General features: G+C 39.1%; 2 protein-coding genes across 9 annotated transcripts in view; one reads left to right on the top strand and one right to left on the bottom strand.

Annotated features, from left to right (window-relative positions):
* MARCHF5 (membrane associated ring-CH-type finger 5) overlaps positions 1-6,626 on the bottom strand; it is a 31,576-nt gene extending 24,950 nt beyond the window's left edge. Inside the window, exon 1 of one of the 2 annotated variants that reach the window (XM_062000937.1) lies at positions 6,145-6,626. In XM_062000937.1, the coding sequence (XP_061856921.1) occupies positions 6,145-6,188 (44 nt within the window). In that variant the 5' untranslated portion in view covers positions 6,189-6,626. The remainder of the gene's footprint in view (positions 1-6,144) is intronic. The other variant, XM_062000936.1, reaches the window with a different exon arrangement.
* Positions 6,287-19,802, top strand: part of CPEB3 (cytoplasmic polyadenylation element binding protein 3) — an 89,028-nt gene continuing 75,512 nt past the window's right edge. For 4 of the 7 annotated variants that reach the window (XM_062000928.1, XM_062000933.1, XM_062000932.1 and 1 more), the window contains exons 1-2: positions 7,004-7,210; positions 14,575-15,479. In XM_062000928.1, the coding sequence (XP_061856912.1) occupies positions 7,183-7,210; positions 14,575-15,479 (933 nt within the window). In that variant the 5' untranslated portion in view covers positions 7,004-7,182. Of the gene's footprint in view, positions 6,670-7,003; positions 7,211-14,236; positions 14,346-14,574; positions 15,480-19,802 lie in introns of those variants that run through there. The other 3 variants (XM_062000929.1, XM_062000931.1, XM_062000930.1) reach the window with 3 other exon arrangements.

Raw genomic sequence — 19,802 nt, forward strand, 5'->3', positions numbered from 1 at the left:
TTCTGGTAGAGATTAACCAGCACCATCTGTTCCACACTCTCCTCTTTCTAAGCATGCAGAACACACAGCAAAGGAACGGAAAAGCAGGTACTTCCATTTGCTGCTGGACTTTGACCAGAAGCCAGGAAAATTCCTCTTTCAAAAAAAAAAAAAAAAATAGAGTTGATCTCTGTTGCACAGAAAGAAAATTATTCCTTCAGGTAAGGTAATGAAGAGAGGTATGCTTAATGCAAGTAGAACAAATGGGCTGAATAACTGCAGAGGTGGTAGTTTGTGAGAAATAACAATACTACATGAATCCTGGGAAGGGTTTTCTGTTGCTTATAACTGAGTATTTTAACTGGTTGAACTCTACTCTTACAAAGACTTACTCATGATTTAGTCAGTGAGATTATTCACAGAGGAAAACAACCAGTACAAGTTTACGGAGTTCTGAATAAAAGTCTTTAATCAAGGACCACATTGCACTAATTATGTTGCCTAGCTTGTAGCATTAAAGTCTTAATCCAAACCTGCATCATCAGTTATTAAACTATCAACAGTTAATTGTGCAAATAAACCTATTAACGCCCACACTTCCAAAGAGGGAAGAAAAAGTTTCACACCAACACAAACAACACCACACATGCTAACTGGAATGATGTACAAAATCCTTGCATATCCTTTTGTCTTTAAAAAGATAATTTACCATGGAATCAAATGACAGTTCAGAAAACTGAAATAGAAAAGCTATGAATTTGCCATCTGGAAACATTGGAACCTCATTGCTAGTATTTTTCTGACAGATCAGTGCTCTGGCAAAAAGAAAATTTTGCAACAATGTTTCTCTCTTGGTGCTGTAAGTAATTTCTTAAGCCAACTACAATTATGAATGTGACATTTTAATTGCTTTTAAAATCTACCTGCAATTTCAACTCTAGTTGCCTTCTTTAAATAAGGAATGGCAAGGGTAGAGTACAAAACAGTCATATGATCTTGCTCTAGTTTCTATCAAAGAGCACTGCATATCAACCACAGTTGAACCAAGGCCTATCCACTCAGAAAATAAAGTGTGCTATTTCAACAGTCAAATAATACTAAAAAAACCCACTACATTGATTCTTCAGCATGTACCTGCACAAGTCTTCAACAGGTTATTTATCACATTCTGTTTTCTCAGTATTCAGATATTATAGTCAAAAGTGACCACGTTCTAACCAGCTGGTAAATATATGGGAAGAAGCAAGCAGGAGTTGTCTTTATATAGTATACAGAGTATGACACATCACTACCACAAAACATGCTTTAAAAACCATGTAAAACAAAACTCAGCATTCTGAAGCCTTGGTATAACCAATTGCAAGAGTGATCCACATGTAACCCAAATGAAGTCAAGAGACTAAAGCTTGAAAATATGAATACATTTCAGCATTACAGTTCATATCAAGGTAAATGTAGGGAATGACATAGCTAGGAAAAAGCTGATGGTATGTGGCTAAGCACCTGGTTTCTTGAAGACAGAAGACTGACTATATTGTCTTCATAAACAGATAAAGCAAAGATGATATATTTGTCATAAAAGTAACATTTTCTAAAAAAAAAAAAAAGAAAAAAGATCATATTGAAGATTTTTTTTTCCTTATCACTCAAATATTTCCATTCACTCAATTTTCTATCAGCATGGGCTTGCCACTGACTTTGTTATAGCAAGTACGTTTAATACTATTTTTCAAATCTTGACACTTCAGAAAACAACTGCTCAACCAACACAGTAAGAACACTGCATATTAAAAAAAATAGTTACTAGTTTGGTTTTCTCATATGTATTCTAACAGCAACTCTGGCAAGACCAAGTCAAGTGCTCTGTAAGAAGGCTTAGTACACAATGACAGCCAACTGATGTCCTGGCAATAACATTATAAAAAGCTATAAAATATCAAATTGTCAAGCTGTAGATATATTAAACTGAATTTACACAATTTACACATTAGTTCTGATTAAAAACATAGCTATAAATAGAAATCAATTGTATTTGAAAAGCAATCACACAGGAAAAATATTATTGTATTTATGTATAATATTGTATTTAAAGGATTACATTTTTAATTAAATAAGAGAACCAAAATCTCTTGGAAAGTTCAACATCTTTAAAGTTACGCAGAAGAATAAAACACTTTAAAAAAAAATTAAGAAGCCAGAGTACCCATTAGGACAAGTGCTACAGAAGGCAGCTAGATTAAACAATTCATAGAATCATAGAATGATAGGGTTGGAAGGGACCTTTAGAGATCATCTAGTCCAACCCCCCTGCAGAAGCTGGTTGATCTAGATCAGGTCACATAGGAACATGTCCAGGCGGGTCTTGAAGACAAGTGTTCAATTGGAAGAACTTGTCAAACAGTGCTGAAATAGAAAATTTCCAGGAGCTAATAAAACAGAAAGCATGAAAAAACCAAAAGGCCCACAAAAGACTTAAAGCTTTTTGTGCATTTTCAAAATTATATTTGAAAACACAAGGAGGACTGACTCAGTTCATGATCTTGACGTGCTTGGCACAAGAATGTCACTGTATATGTTCAACTTCCCAGTACCATTCAGAATTAGTGTATTTCTTGGCATTTCCTTACTAAATGCTTTTATATTAAATGTACGTAGAGCAGATCAAATGGCCTCTGCCTGTTCCAATTTGACAAATGTATTAGGATTGACTTTCAGGTAAAGTGTCCCTGTGCACTCAATAAAGCAATAGCTACAGTTTCAAAAACATTTGCATGTAATCTGGCAAGTGTATTTATTTAAATGGTGAAATATGTTTTTACAGTAACAGCACGTAAAACACCACTGCCACATAATTTCAATTTTTAAATGGAAATGCTTATCATTCTGTAATTTATACATTAAAACAACATTAATAAAGGGATTAAAAATAATAAAACCTCATCATTTAGACAGACCATTAATCACTGTCTTCAAGCACACATACTACTCCAGGAATATGGGCCTTGACCATACTGCAAAGAATTACACATGCAGAAAAGGACAATATTAATCCTATTATCTAGACCTGTTATTTAAATGAGCCAGAAGAAATAATATACAAGAAAGATGCAAATTCCAATTTTGAGACCAGAAAGAATCTTGATAAGTCATCTGGAGCAGTTTCTAAATGCTGCAGATGAGAGCCTCCAGAAGGTAGTAGCACTTCATGGGCATGCCTGCTTTTCATGCTTCTTGCCCTTAATGCTGTAACAAATCCTTCAGCCAAGTATAAAATCCTTAGCTAGAAACTGCAAGTAACAAACTCTTTACACCTGATCAGCTATTTACCTTCTTTGTTAGAAATGCATGGGTTGCTTCCAGACTGAAATCATGCAGGAATATAAAGGAGGATGGAGCACAAGATACATAAAAGAAAGACGAATCCCAGGCAATAACATTAGATGTCTTGACAGAGACACTCCTTATGCTGGAGAAATTCAAATTGCAGTATTAAGGAATAAGACCTGTAAGTCATACCGATGCACCATCTAAGAGTCAAAAGAAGCCAACTGTTCTCTCTCTCAAATGCATAATTAAAGAACTTGCCAAAAGAGCTCTGACCATTGTATATGGAGCAGTGTCTACATTCAGATCTGCGGCAATACAACTCCTGATACAACAGTACATCACCATTCTCAGTGTGACCATCAAGGTATAGGAAAAAAACACTTCAAACCTCCTTTTTTTCCTCTTTATCTATTAGAATAAAACTTAAGTCTTATTCTCTAAAAAGCTATTTTCTGTATCCTTCACCAAGAGATTCAAATTTTATTTAAAAGCATGCACATTGTGTAAAATGCATTAATAGTTAAGCTTTTGCCTGTTTTTTCCTCTTACCCAGGAACACTGTCATTAGTGATAAAGACAGAGGACAGAAGAGGCATTTCAGTCCCTCAGAATCCCTACAGATGATTCATCCATGGGTTACATCCACTTCCTAAGGTAAAATATTGAAGGTTTATCTTGATCATCATTACATACTACATGAAAACAGTTATGTATGAGCTTCAGAAATACCAGATGAATAAACCAGATGGTTTCTTCCAGTGTAATCCTGCTCCACTAACCCAGTATGTAACCACAAAATTATTTACATTGACTGCACTTTGAAGTCTTGGTTATTCCAAAATCCCTTTGTTGAGTATTTTACTACCCTCTGAATTAAATTCCCATCCTAAATATTTGGCTTCTTCTTACCACCTCACTCACCACTTCTCACGCTACTGTTTCTAAAGTTTCCTATAGCCCAATGACTTCTGATATGAAAGTTGCAATCTCTCTTCATACCTCCTTTTACACTGCCTAGATACTTAAAGATTCTTCCCCACTGTCCTTGTTATTACAGAAGTCCAAATAACATTTCAATTCTCTTAGGTGATACCAACTGTTGTTACTCCAAGTTTACTGGAAAAATTATTTTGGAAGGGCCAGAGACACAAGTTTCAATTTCACAAAGATGAAGGAATATAAGAATATTAAATATACATCCAATCCCACATATCCATTACACATTACATTAATTGAAGAACAGTAAACTGGTTTGGCCACATTGACTGTTTAACAGTTGCTCATCAAGACAGATTATAAACACCACCTTACAGCCATTTCCCAAAAGGGCGAACTAGGACTTCATGGTATGATGAAACAGGCACAGACAGTAGGGAATCCCCTCAGAATACCATGGTGTCCTAGAGCTCAAAAACATAAAATATTATACATTGCTTGACTACAGACTCCAGGATGAAGATGAGATTTTTTGGTTGTTTCAGGTGAGTTGGTTCTTCAGACTCTTCCTGATCTCTCCTTTCCCCCTACCCCCAACAACAGTTTTAACACACTCCTTCCAATTCTTTGTCTTCATCAACTCTTCCCTTTTATTCCCTACATTCACAGGAAGAGATCAAACTGAATACCTTCCTGATAGTATTTCTGAAAATTTACCTCCTTCTTGTCACTCCTTGGAAACACCCTTACTCCTAGCTGCTTACCTCCTAGAAAGGCACAGTTCTAAATTATAACCCAAGTCATCTCTCACTTCTTCAATTTCTATAAAACACAAACAACTTTCCCTCCCTGCCCAACTCACTTTTATTCTCTTTCTATACCAAACTGAAACTTTCATTTCCACCTTCCAGGCTGCACAAGTACTGTCCCTGCCTCACATAGTTTATATCTCTATTACTTGCCTGAAAACAGCTTGTATTTTGCTAAATCCTCTTTCCTTAGAAGTGACCTGGAAAGGAGAAAAACACCAGGGGTTTTTTGCTTCCTTACAATAAAAGCTTGACAAGTTCATCAATAGAAGCCTGATTCCTTCTGGGACGCATGTTCTGAAATACCAGGCCACCACAACTCCTGGGATAACATGTTATCAATGGGCCTTTATTGTTTATAGTGGCAAGTCTTAAGCGCTTCCTGGATGACTTAAGTTACATATAAGGAATCATAACCCCTCATTGGAATGAGGTGAAAGTGTTATGTATCCAAATAAAAGCATAAAAATTCCCAAGTGTAATAAAAATAGTACACATCTTTCCTTCCCTACAGTTCAGTTAAAGTACTTTTTATGTTGTACTTTTTAACAACACTCCAAAAAAACATATGATCTTCAGAGATCCAGCAACAAAACACATAAGGCCAATTAGTTAAGTTCTGATTACTTTCTGTACCTTAATATAAGTGCATGTCTATGTTTCCATACCTACACTACCTCCTAGGCCCAGAGAAACCGGACAGCCTTCTGCAGACCTCCGCTGATATCTCCAGAACCCGGTCCAGCCCGGACACACCTCCTCCAGCCTAAACACTGCCAGGACGATCCTTCCAAAGCACCCGACACCGCCACAGGTACCACGCCGGTGCCTGCGATACCTTGCACTGATTTAACACAAGAGCTTGCACATCTTGGCCGGGACCACCAAAGTTTCCAGAAGCTAAAAACTGAAACAGGACCCACGTCACGGGCCCAAGTCCTTCCCCGCCGCCACCGCGCCTCGGACGGAGCGGCCCACTCCAGCTCTCCCCGCCGGCCTGAAACACTCCGGTGGCTGGGGATAAGCTGGAGACTCACGGGCCTTCTCGGAAGGTTCCCTGCCGGCAAGCCCCAGCGCTGTGGCCTCCCCGTACCTGTCCATGGTCTGCGGCACGGCCAAGCCCGTCTGCTCGGACATGGCTCCCGGGAGGAGGAGCGGGCCTAGCCGAGGGCCTGGAGCCTGACAAAGGCGGCCCCAGCGCCGACGAAGCCACGCGTCACGCGTGTGGCGGTGGAGAAAGGAAAGCCAACGGAAAAGCAGCGAAAACTTCCTCACTCGAGGCAGCCAGGGCAGCTCCTCCTTCAACAGGCGGGGACGAAGCGGAGGACCGGTTGCTGAGACAGGCCGGAGCTGCACATAGAAGCTCCGCGGGCCGCGCCGCGCATGCCAGGGAGAGGGCCGACGGCAACGCCTATGTGATGTCAGCGCCGAGCGCAGCCCCGACTCGCCTCACCAAGTACCCGGCCACAACAGGACTACGCTGCGCGGGGAGCGGCGGCCCTGCGGTGCGCTGGGAAGTGTAGTCCTGCCGCCGCCGGGACTTTAAAGGTCCGGCGGGACGCGTCCCTCCGCCCTTTCCTCTCCCTATGCCTCTCTTCTCTGCCGTCACATAGGGCAGGTAGGGGAAGGTGGTGGCCGCCGAACAGCTGCGGTAGCGTACGGGGATACGTGGGGGAAAGGTCAGCACCCGACAGGGTTCTGCGTCCTATGTTGTGCCTATTCGCTGCCCCACGCCCGCAACGGCCCCGGTCCCCTGAGGCCCAGAAGGGGTGGGAGAATGAGAAGGGCCCTCTGCCTCTGCCCTTGCCGTCGGCGGCGAGTAAGGGGAGCGGCGCCGCCCCACTCCCGCCGCCGGCCGTCCCTCCGCACAAGCGTCCGCTCCGCTCAGCTCACGCAGGGCGTGAGGATCCGTTCGGGGGAGGAGCAGCCCCTGGCGCTGCTCCGTCATTCCCTGTCCTGCGGAACAGGTGCAGGCAGCCCCTGCCTCCTGCTTGGGCGGCCGGGCAGCCTCCCCAGGACGAGGAGAAAAAGCCAGAGGGAAGAGAGGACCTTGCCAGGCGCCTATACGCCGGCTCGGCAGCAGGGTGTCTTGCGCGGCGGAAGGGAATCCGTTTCTGTGGGTTTGGTGGCAATGACAAGGAGAAGCACCCGGCGCCCTTGTAAGTGGCCCTTTGTGCTCGATGGAGATCTGGTGGCCACTAGGTTCTGTGAGCAGTGGGGTGAGGTGTGGGACGGCTGGTAGTAATGAAAAGGCTCTCATTTCCATTTGTAGGCATGCTTCCTAAGGAGAAAAAAAAAATCATTGTAACGTGCTTGTGAAACTTATATATTGTGAAGTCAATACAGAGTGTCTCAGGGAAAGTGGAGATTTAGAACCTGGGAGGCCTTTATAGAACGTAGAGGTAGATGGCACTTGGAGAAAAGTTGCATCTTCCTTTATCTTTCCTACTCTTACTTCTCAATTCAAGTGTATGCGTATTTGCATGCATGTAAAAGTTCTTGATAATGTGATAACGTGCTACTCCCCAAGCAAAGGGTGAGATCCTACTTTTCAGAGGCACTTGTGACATTCCAGATTCTTGGGAAAGTTGGTTAGTAAAGATCAACTTTGAATTTTATGTTTCAGATTGTGTGTAATTTTTTTGTAAAGTGGCTCTTGTAATAGTTTTATTACATGTAACTAGTCTCTGATACTTTGTGTAAATGATAACTTTGTTATTCTTCATTTGCTGTGCAAGTTAGTTAATTTATGGGGCCAACTCGGTTACTGTACAGCTGCATCACTGTTCTTGATTGAGACAAGTAGTATTTACGTGGTGGATATCCATGACTGTAGAAATCATGTAGAAGGACACCTTAGTGAATATACTGGATGCTTTGACTGTGTTGCATTAATTACAGAAAAATCTGTTTGGTTTTTAAAGACCTTTTTGATTGAAAAGTGTAAAATATCCAGACCAGGGTTTGTAAGCTGTATTATATGTATAGAGTAGGGAAGGTGTTTGCTTTTCTAATTGCTACAAGTATCATAAACAGGAATGCTGAAGTAATAACAGTGAGGTACATGTTCTTTACAGGAAGTAGATACAGAAGCAGATAGGAAGAAGGCATCCTGCTTACATGCTGTCCCAGACAATTTATTTTTATACTTATTCTCAGGATGGTAAAATTTGATTTTACTTGAACTGCTGAGAAGTTTTGGATGTACAGTGGCCTGAGTAAACCATATGGGCATGACTTCCTGGAAGAGAACCTAATACACACTGTCCCAATTACAGCTGTTCATGAAATATAAAAGCAATATCAGAGTTTCTGGTTCCTAATCTTGGTCTGGAAGAAGTACATTGTCTATTGCTCAGAGCACCAATCACCTAGACTAGCCAAATGACTAGTTTTTATGTATTTATTCTCAAACATTACAAATGGAAATGAGGAAGCTGATTTTATTCCTAGGATTATGTGATTTCTGTATTTTTGCTTTGGAGTGGGAAGGATAGGCTAGGTACCTGCCATTTAGGATAAAGGTATAAGGTCATAATGAGTAATAATGGCTATGAACAATACCTGCCTACAGAAATGTAACCAGAACCCAGGATTACTGGGCTATTATTTGAGGCTGAAGAATAGTCTGTGACAAAAGTGGCTGCTTTGTTCTACCACTGGCACAGGGAGGGATGACAGGACTGGACAAAGCTTTGATATTGGGTCAAATAGTGAATGCTTGGTAGGTTTCAGCATCTTTTTCTTTTCCTTTTTTTTTTTTTTTTTCCCAAACATGAAATATGAACACATAATACACTAAAATATGATAGGACAAGAGTTAATGGTTTTAAACCAAAAAAGGGTAGATTTAGATTGGATGTAAAGAAGTTTTTCATTATGAGAGTGGAACAAATTTCCCAAAGAGGCAGTAGATGCCCCATCCGTGGAAATATGCAAAGTCAGGTTGAACCAGGCTCTGAGCAAACAGATCTAATGAACATGTCTGTGAAGATGTCCCCAAAATACATGTATAACCAACTGTTTCTACATTTGAGAAAAAAAAAAAATCCTTATTTCCTGAGGGAGCAAGAGTTGTAATTCCATCCTCATCTCTTCCCTTTAGCAAGACCGGATATGCAGCTGCTCCATTCAAATGCTTGCTTTATTCTCCCCAACAATCTCCTCCTTCAATTCACTCTCCCTTTTCATTTTCTTTCCACTTTTTATTCTTTATGCTTCCTTCCTTGCATTGGCAATTTCCACAAAGTCTCAGGTTCCCTCTTGTAGGTTTGTTTTCATTTTTAAACTACTGCTTCCCACATCATCCCTTAATAGATTCTTCTTTGTTTTTTCTGTTTCCATGATACATATTGCATTATCTCACTCTGTCCTCTCTTACCTTCACCTGGTAGTAGTTGCATTTTTACCTAGAGAGACCCCTTCTGGGAACAGGCTCACTATTGCCAATGTAAAGTGAGGGAAAATGATTGCTACCGATTGAGATTCAACCGAGTTCAGCCTCACTGGTCCTAACTGGAGATGTCAGCCATTTTGAGTTAAATAAAGCTGCACATTAGAAGGCAAGCAGAGCTTAGCTTATATTGGTTTCAGTGATTTTTGCTATTTAGGGCTTAAAATTGAGTTCTAAATTTGGGTATCAGAGATATACCAAAAGATCAACTTTTAAAATACTGAATTGACAACAAATTTGCACAGATTTAAGCTTAATAAAGAAGTTGATGAGTAATTACAGTAAGAATAATATGGAGATATATTAAATATTTATCTGACTGTTTCAGCAAGGCCTGAAAAAGTGTCTGAATAATGAAAAACTAGTACCTTAACACAGTTCTTTTGATCTGACAACATTAAGACTGTTGGAATTGTTTATTGTTTTCAACAAAGCTAAGTAATCTGGCAATATGTAAATACTCTGTTTTGTCTAAAAAGCATTTTAACTGCTATGATACTAATATGTCGAATTAAATTACAGTATCAGTTAGGCAGGTTTTATCAACTTCATTCCGTCTTTAAATAGACAAGTATCCTGAATTATACCAAAATTAAACAAATTGGAAGAATATTTCTACAATAAGATTTTTTTTTCCAGTAACATAATCATTTTAACCTTAAACCTAGTTGGAATGTTCACTTTCTGGCAAAAAGGCTAGCATGGTTTGTTAGTCACAGTAGGCTTAAATTGCTTCATACTGAATATAATAAGATAAAAATACACTCACAACGTTAATTAAATTAACAAGGCTTATTTGGGCCTTTGTTATGTTTTTTTCCTTGGAACTGTCTCAGGTCAAATAATTCAGATACCAGATTGAATTTAGTTCTTGTGTTCTGATACAGCTGCAGTTATTATCTTTTAACTTGTAGTTATGAAAGTGTTGGCCAGTAGAAACAGAAAAAGGAGTTTCTTCTAGTGGCAAGTTGATTAAAAACAGTCTTTACATCCTGATTTTCTTTCCTTCTGGACTGCTTCTCCATTTGGCAAAATTAATGAGCACTTTCCGTATCTAATATTTTATCTATCAAGTGAAGCTGCCTCCTGGGAAGAACTGACAGTAAGGGTGTGGTCCCTTCCATATGAATCCTCAAATCATCTGAAAAGCAGTAACCCACAAATAAACAGGGACATGAAGAAGGGTTATACGATGCCTAGAGCCAGCCCTGTGATAGCTGGGATGTTTCAACAAATTAGGTATTTTCATCTGCTGTAAGAAGGTAGTTTTCCTGCCTTTAATGATTCAGAGTAGCACAAACAGGTTAGAGCAAGTGTTGAGAAACTCTTAATTACAGCATTGATTTAAGGCAGGCAGACCAAACGGTCCAACACAAACAGACTGTAGAAAGCAGAGACATAAGTGTTTTAACAACCCTGATTTATCTTCTACTTTCAACTGCTCTAATTTATCTTCTTCAGCTTCAGTCATCTCTCACCTATAAAGCTATGCATATTTCATTCTTTGAAAAATCAGCCTTCACTTTTATTAAACACTGATATTTTCACACTTCTGATTTTAAATATGTAATTTGTAGACAAGGATGAATATCTAGTCCTGAATAATTAGTACTATGAATAATTACCCAGAATAAAAATCATGAAAAATTCATGGACCAGCACAAAACACAAGTGCTAATAAATAACAATATGAAAACTTTACCTGACCTGCATTCATCATCAAAATATTACCATCCAATGAGAGGAACTCCTGTTAGGCTGTGCATTGATGTGGAGCTTGGAGATATGTGGATAATGGGTTGTGGAAGAGAGGTGGTTGAAACATGGAACCACAGTGTACAGAATAGATTAAATGTTTAATAATAATATTTGCATCTTCCTTTTTTTCTGAGTAGCTTATGGGTAGAATTTTCAGTGTAGTAACAAGAACTTGTTAATGAAAAAATGGTAACTTGGCAGTTGGAAACTATTCAAGGAGTACAGCTTTTTGCCTGTCTGCTGATTTTGACCTGTTTTAAATTTTTGCACTTAACCAATTTGTGTTTCAGAATATTTTTAGAAATTAGGACAGACAATTATTTAGTATTTTCTTCAGCTAAGCAACATGACACAATCTCCATTGTAATAAGTGTATATCTTATAGCTGGTATGAGCTTATAATTAATTTCTTACACTGTAAGTTTGGACTTGGGAAGGAAGCTTGGAAATACTAGAACTATTTCTTTGTTCTAGTAGAGCTTTGTTAAAAGCTCTTATTTAATTACTCATTTTCAGCTCAGACTGATAGATATTTATTTTATCAGAGATAGGTATTCAGATTGCAGCAATTTGCCTTCGAAAGAGGGAGTGTGCACGCATTTTTTTCCTTTCGAGCCCTCTTGCTTTCATGATAGGCAGCAGTGAAATGCCATCTATAGATAGGACTTCAAACCCCATGATTCCTTGGGAGAGCATGCGCTGAAAGCTTCCAGTTGTCAAAGTGCTCTTGCCAGAGTGGTTGACTGTTTGTCATATACCAAACCTGAAAGAAGAAAATAAATACACGATCATTTTGTTGAACTTAAAATACAGAAAATCCAAAGGTAACTGTCCTTAAAAATTTGTGCTGACTGCATGGGTTATTGCATGCAAACAGAGCTGGTATTGCTGTGGGGATATAGATTGCCTGTACTAGATTGTAAATTTGAACAAATACTTACACCAGAAATAATGAAGAGGTGCTGTGTCCAACATTAGACACTGGCTGGCCTGTCTTTCAAAGTAATTTATTACTCAGTGTTTTTTCCATTCAGACAGGCTTCATTCATTAAAGGTAGGTCTTGACCTTGACAAGAGGGTTGAATTGTGCAGTGTTTGTTGGGTTTTTTTTACCTCTAAGAAGCACAATGAAAATTAATGTGGATTACAGTCCTTAGGATAAAGTTCAAAATGAGCTCGCTAAGTCAAGGTTCATATTTGAAGCAACTGCTATGCTAGCCACTATAGATAACCTAGTGACTAACTGATTTAAATATACTTTATTGACGACAGAATTTTGACAGTTCATCTGCTATGTTTTTTTTTCTCTTAAGTATATTTTTACACTGATCGCTCAGAACCAGGGGAGGGATACATATAATCTTTTTTCTCTCCTGATGTGGAATCGTAAGTGATTTCAATAGAAGTGAAGCTAATGGAAAGCTACACAGAGCTCGGTATATTCTGGCTTACTGCAGTATTGCTTTAAACTGCCTCACAAGGTTTTCTGCATGCCCAGCAGCAGCAGCAGAGCTGCCTGTTACAGATGCAATAGTTTACTCCATTCTTAGGACCTTGCACTAATGTTGTCTCACTGCATAGTCAGTTCATGAACCCTTGCTATTGGGTTTCCATATTGAATAGATAAATAAGATGGAGCATGAGTGCTAATTTAATTGGTAGCAGAAACCTGTCCTGGCATTCATTTTAAATAACAAGTGTATGTATGGCTCAGAAGAGATATATATGAGCCATCTGAAAAATGCTGATGTCTGAAATGAGAGGACTGACCATTTCATTCTTTGCTGCTTTTCTTAAACAGTTAATCGATTTGGCTTATTTTTACTTTGTTACATTAAAACAACACTCCTAAGAAAACCATGTCATTTTAGGAGTGTAGGTGTCATCTGATTAACTCAATAAAAGTGCAATTAGGTATTCATTGATAACTATCTCTGACATAGTTACTCAAGGAAACTAAATGATTTTTGTCTCATTTAAAACCCTTCTGAGTTTAGAATAATCTCTCCAGTTGACTAAAAGTCTGCAAAATGTGGAGGTTCCTGTTCTAGTTTCAGACTGTTGCTGTTCATTGATGTCAGCAATATACATTAGTACTACAGTGTTTCAAAATAGTAAATTTTATGATCTGTCCTGTTCCATCTGAAGCACTTTTTCTAGCAGATATAAGACTCAACCATTCTACATATATTTATTTTTAAAATTTAAACTTATGTATTGATTTAGCAAATATTCTGCATCACTAGTCTTTGACTGGTGCATATAAAGATGGCTTTATAATGTGGCACATATTGAAGTATTTTGCTTTGTCCCCGTTTTAGTTTTCATTGTGAAAGCATCAGAAACATAGTCTAAAAATACCTCCCAGATCTGCTCATTTTGACCTTATTTTTTTCAGATGAACAAATTACTGATCACAGAAATCTTAAGGGATGATTTCATACAGATAGAAATGCACCGAATAGAAATACCCTTAAGCAAAGGACCGCTTTGATGTTAAATAGCGTTTTACACGGAGAGATCGTGAGGTCACTGACGGCAAACCCATTGGGGGCTTTGTACATGAAGTGTCTCCGCAACGCGCCCCCCTCCCCCCCACCCCCCCCCATTCCCCGCGATCGCTCCTCGTTTCCTAAGCAAGCCGTGAGTGGGCGGCAGAAAAGGGCCAGAAGACGCTTGTGCCGTTCGGAACCGCTCCCGTCTCAGTGCGAGATTTCGTGTGTGCTTTCTCTCTGATAAATTCAAGTAATTGAAAGCTCGTTTGCTAATTGAGGAAAATCGGTACCCGGCTCCTTTAAAAGTCCTCTAATAGAAAAGGGGGTGGAGAACAGTGAAGACTGGTGTCTTTTTAACCTTGCTGAAGGACGCAGCAGTATTTATTGACGTATGCAAATAACCAGGGGGAGGAGGTGGAGGAGGAGGAGGGTGCTTGGAAAAACAGGAACCAGAATCAGTTTCTCATTGCAGGGTGAGAGCTCTGAGTTCCGGTGTAAGAGAAAAGAGACGTGGCGAAATTGCTGTGTATCTCTACCCTATAAGCACATCTCTCATTTAGACTGAAGGGAAACAAGACATCAAAAAGGGTGAAGCATCTTAAAAAATATTTTGAAGGCAATGTAGCCCGATCAAAGGTTACATATTCCTAAATGGGGGAGGGGGAAGATTACGGGTTTGCCTTGTAATTTGCTGTAGCATAGCACTAGCAATAGGACAAGGTTTTTTTGTCTGGCAAATGATTAAAACAGCCTGGTTTGTGGTATGAATGACAATGTTAATAATCTGTCTTTGTGGTTTTTTCCCCTACTGTTTCAGCTGCGCAAACCATGCAGGATGATTTACTGATGGACAAAAGCAAAGCCCAGCCCCAGCAGCAGCGGCAGCAGCAGCAGCAAGATCCAAACTCAGCAGAAGCCCCCTCTACACCCATCTCGTCGGAGACACCCAAATCAGAAGACAACAGTTCAGTGACTAGTATCGGCACATCGGCTCCTTCCCAAAATAGCAAGGAGAAGATGCAGATGGAGTCTCCCATTTTGCCTGGCTTGAGCTTTCACCAGCCTCAACAAGAACCTGCAGCCGGCACCTCCTTGTCTCCCTCCTTTGGCAGCACCTGGTCTACAGGGACCACAAACACAGTGGATGATAGCTTTTTCCAAGGGATTACTCCAGTCAATGGGACAATGCTTTTCCAGAATTTTCCACACCATGTCAACCCTGTCTTTGGTGGCACTTTCTCACCTCAAATTGGCCTAGCTCAGACTCAACACCACCAACATCAGCAGCAGCAGCAGCAAGCGCAGCAGCAGCAGCAGCGGAGGTCACCTGTAAGCCCTAATCAGGCACCTTTCGCCCAGAGAAATGCTGCTTACAGCCATCAGCCCATCATGACCAGCAAACCGTCTTCCTCTTCTGCTTCCTCTTCTTCTTCCTCCAGCTGGAATAACCATCAAAACGCAGCCTGGAGTACACCTTCCAACCCTTGGGGTGGGCTGCAGGCTGGTAGGGACCCTCGAAGGGCAGTTGGAGTGGGGGTTGGTGTGGGAGTGGGAGTCGGCGTACCGTCCCCACTCAATCCCATTTCACCCCTTAAAAAACCGTTCTCCAGCAATGTCATTGCCCCTCCGAAGTTCCCCCGGGCTGCACCCTTAACCCCCAAATCCTGGATGGAAGACAACGCGTTCAGGACAGACAATGGCAACAATCTGTTGCCTTTTCAGGTAAATGGCTACATGCACCTTCTACGTAGTGACAGCTATCACCAAGTTGAGTTTTTTTGCAGGGGTTTGTTTCACGTTACTGTTCTGAGAGGCATCTCCGTAACTCACATTTGCGTTGAATAGTCACCTTATATGAAAGAAGTGGGGTTGATCTTAGGGAGTACATACACACAGAATCCAAATTCTGACTTAAGGTTTATAGTTGTTTTTTTTTTCCTTGTGATTTGGTCTTCAACGTGTAAGGGCTTTTTGTGTGGTTTTTTTGTTTGTTTGTGGTTTTTTGTTGGGTTTTTTTCAGCATCTGAAAGGTAATAGCTTTCTTTCATGAAAAACAGGTTTGTCAGACTATGTTCTCTTGGTGCTGTGTGTTACAATTTTTTTTCCGTATTCCTCCATAGGTGAGAAGCAGGAGATGTTGATTTGATAGCTTGGTTTTCTAACTGACCTGTTAATTTTAACCAAAGACACTTTTTGACACAAAATCCATGGAATTGTTTTATGACCATTGAAATAACAAATTGTCCTTATGTTGTGTGGGATTTCATGGACAGAGTGTTTGCATTAGGTATACATATGAAAAGCTGTATATGTGTGATATGTACACCCTGCTGTTATATTCACAGTGGACGTTTTGAATATATCTAGAAGCAGCGTGGGTGTGTATGAAAAGAGTGGCGTATCTGTCCATTCCTGTAAGGAAATGCCTAATACAATTAAAATTATTTAGAAGTGGCAGGGAGGTATTGTATAAAATAAACCATTTTATGCTGTTTGAAGTATTTGCAGAGAAAAGAGACAATAGGACACGACCTTCAGAGCCATATTGCAATGGAGTCTATTTACTAGCTACATAGCTCTGAAATATTTAAAGCTGCAGTGCCCTTCACTGTTGGTTTTTTTTTTTGTCTGTGACGACAAAGCAGATCAATTGCAGCTGAAACTGGGCCACATAGAAGATTTGCAATTTTAATGCAGAATGAAACCTGTCATGGTGTGAAATCCATTTTAAGTTGAAAAAGCAGAGCAAGCACTTACAGTTACATCTATAAAAGATGAAGGGGATCTCAAATTTCTTCTAGGTTAGGTTTTTTAGTCTTGGACAAATCAAAATTTTCTGTTTTGAAATACAGTGAAATCATTAATATATACTTTCTCTGTAGGTAATTGCTTTCTCAACTAAGTACAAACTCTCAAACATTTTTTAACCTATCAGTATGATAAGAATAGCATTTAGATAGACACAGTATTAGAAACAAAGTGCAAAAAAAAAATCAGCACCTCCCTGCCTCCCCCCAGTTATTTGAAGAGACTGTTGAAGTTAAATGTGTGCATTCCTGTGCACTTTCCAGTCCCATTCAAAGAGGGCACCTTATAGTTAGCCCTGAAATTTCATTTTGCTGCTTCATTCTGTTTAAAGGGAGAGTTGCTAATTTTTTATTGGCTGCCCTAAATAAAGGCGGAGTGGCTTCTGGTGAACTGCTGGTCAATGTCTCTGAAGCACTGGAGCCTGGAGAAAGATAATACTTCAGACATAATGTGCCTGGTGAAACTACTATGTTGCATGGAGCACAGCAACACAAAAGCTAATGGATATAAGTGCCTGATCATTTTTTGGAGTGGGAAATGTGTTTCAATTTACAGTTATTCTTTTATTTAAATTGTCTACATGTAAGACATTAGAAATTCTCCTAAATTTCAATTAGTAAGGAAAACAAGGGTAAATAGTCTTATTTCTGTGGTTTAGCCAGTGCGATACATCTTTAATGAATACACAACTTGATTATTGTGACTGCAAATTGTCACAAATGAAACTAACTTTTAGTCATCACTAGGAAGAAAATTGTTTTTAAAGAAATGTTCCTTTGATTTTTAAGATCAAGATTTTGAAAAGCTAAGATATTAACCAGTATGTCATTTGGGAAACTTGTTTTCTTCTCTGCGTTTAACCTTGTATTTTCATGTTCAACTGAAAGCAAATACTTATTTATAAGACTATTGTCAGCTCTAGCTGGAATAACAGTCTCATTTCAGAATCAGGCATTTTTTTTCCCATTAGTTCTTTTTTAATATAAGCTGCCTAATTTTGTGTACAGTATTATAATCTAGCTGATGTTGACTGCTCTGATATTGTACAAGTTGCCATAGAAGAGTTGAAATTGTAATAGTGATAAGAGGTAACTGTTTAGTTACACTGATACTGAAATTCATCTCAGAGTTTAATATTTGCTGCCTGCATTCTGGTTGCCTATTTTTCTTCTTTGTTTTTTTTTTTTTTTTCACTCAGAAATTAGGCAATATGTTGACACAGTTGACACAGTAAGTTCTGCTTGTCAGCACTATCAAGGATTCTGGCAGGTTTATCCATGTACATCTGCCACCCTTCATAACTGAGCATTTTTTGATCTGCTTCAGAAGTACCTTTCACTAAACTTGCTAGCAACATGTTAATGCACATTAGCAAGTATTTTGTGCGAACTCGTTCTTTTATGTTGGGATTATAAGACTTTTTAAAATCTGAGGTTTATATTTAATTCCTTAAGATACGATGCTCAAGATGTTGTAAATAAAAAGAAAAATATTAATATGTTTACTGGTTGGATTAACATCAGTGATACCTATTTTTTGATTCAAGTCTTTGTAATGAGCAAGAATTTCAAGCAGAAAACTTCTATAATCAAGATGTGTGTTCTGAGTCTGTAATATTTGAAGACAACTGATACTCAGATATTGTTATATCTAGTTCTAGTAAAAAAAAAAAGTTACATTTGAAAATGTTTCTCTCAAGAGCATGGATTTGAAGTAATATGTTAGACATTTTCATCCCCCTTTTTGAGTAATACATTACTGTGCCTTGTATGTCAGAACCAATTGGTGTCTATCCCAAGGAGTTGTGCTGCAGAACATATCAGAATATTTAAAATACCAATTGGTATGAATTCTGTTGCCCTCTGCCTTGTGATTGATGTTGAAAGGCAACTAAAAATGCCTTGAAGGAGACTGTGTTCATGTACTTACCAGATATTGATTGCACTATATTAAAAAAAGGTAAAAGATACAAAGCTGATAGTTGAAAAGGAAAAGAAGTGATCAGTCTGGAGTGAAATGTAGCGAATAGGAGCTGGAGATAAGATCAAAGGAATAGATGTGGAACAAGGCCAGATATAAAATATAGAAATGTGGTCAGTTTGTTCTTCTGAACATTCTTTGACTTTCAAGTGGTTCAGGTGAAGGTCCTCTGTTGCGCTTGTCATTTGACAGGCAGTAGTGTTGTGCCATTATGCAAGGTGATCCTGATTTCTGGCGTTTGAGGCTTACATGAGCTGATTGTCCCTGGGAACTGGGCAACGGTTCAGTTGCTTTTTTACAGCAGAGTGGGGGGGCTTGAAGAGGGCTATTGTCATCTAATGCTTCTTATCTGTTTCTAGAATTCTCTTTCTTCACTTCTCTCAGGTAAATAGTGTGTTACTTTTGGCTTTTGACTGTATGAAGATATTGGGACACAGCTTGTGGGGTTAGGAGGATTGATAGTGCCTGAAATAGACTCTTGGAAACATGGATAAGAAATTCTCTTTAGGGTGAAGAAGATAGAGGAGGAATTAAATGTTTGGAACGCAGTATGCTAATTAAGAAGGTCTAACCTGTGGATTTTTAATAACAGCAACACCAACAATTTCCCAGAAATTGTTCCCAGTTTTGCTGCTTTGAGTAATATTCTTTAGAAACAATTAAAAAAAGCACAATTGCAAGTTTTAGATTTTAAAAAATGCATAGCAACTCAGTGCTCTGAAGATTCTGGCATTCATCAAGTCATTCTTGGCAGCTTTACTCATAAGTACTTCTCTAGCAGAAATAAATAAGTTTGTTCTTATTACGGAAAAAGAAAGATAGTTTTAACATGTGATTTTTTTGCAGGGAGACTGAGAAGGGTTTTGTAGGGAAGGTATTGTAGTGCTGCTTTATTTTCCTCATTTATTTCAATAGGAATTGGTCTGGACCCAAATAAAATTATAAGCCACATTTAGAAATTATATATAACTTCAGTATTTCATACTTAAACAAAATCAAATCCAAACATGCGATGAGTTTGTGTAGAAGTATATATGCATAAATACATGTTGGTATGAATATATATTTATGCATTTAGATAGACAGTAAGTAGTAATACATTACCAGGCACAAGTACCTTGTGTTATACTAAACACTGTAGTTGTTCATTGAGTGAAATGAAGGACAAGCGAATGGCCACTGTATAATGTTTATAAACGCCAGTGTGACTTTTGGTTGATGATTAATAGACAGCTCCTTAAGAAGTTGCTTTCTTTA

The sequence above is a fragment of the Colius striatus genome, chromosome 8, assembly GCF_028858725.1.
Source record: "Colius striatus isolate bColStr4 chromosome 8, bColStr4.1.hap1, whole genome shotgun sequence".
In the NCBI taxonomy this organism is placed as follows: Eukaryota; Metazoa; Chordata; class Aves; order Coliiformes; family Coliidae; genus Colius; species Colius striatus.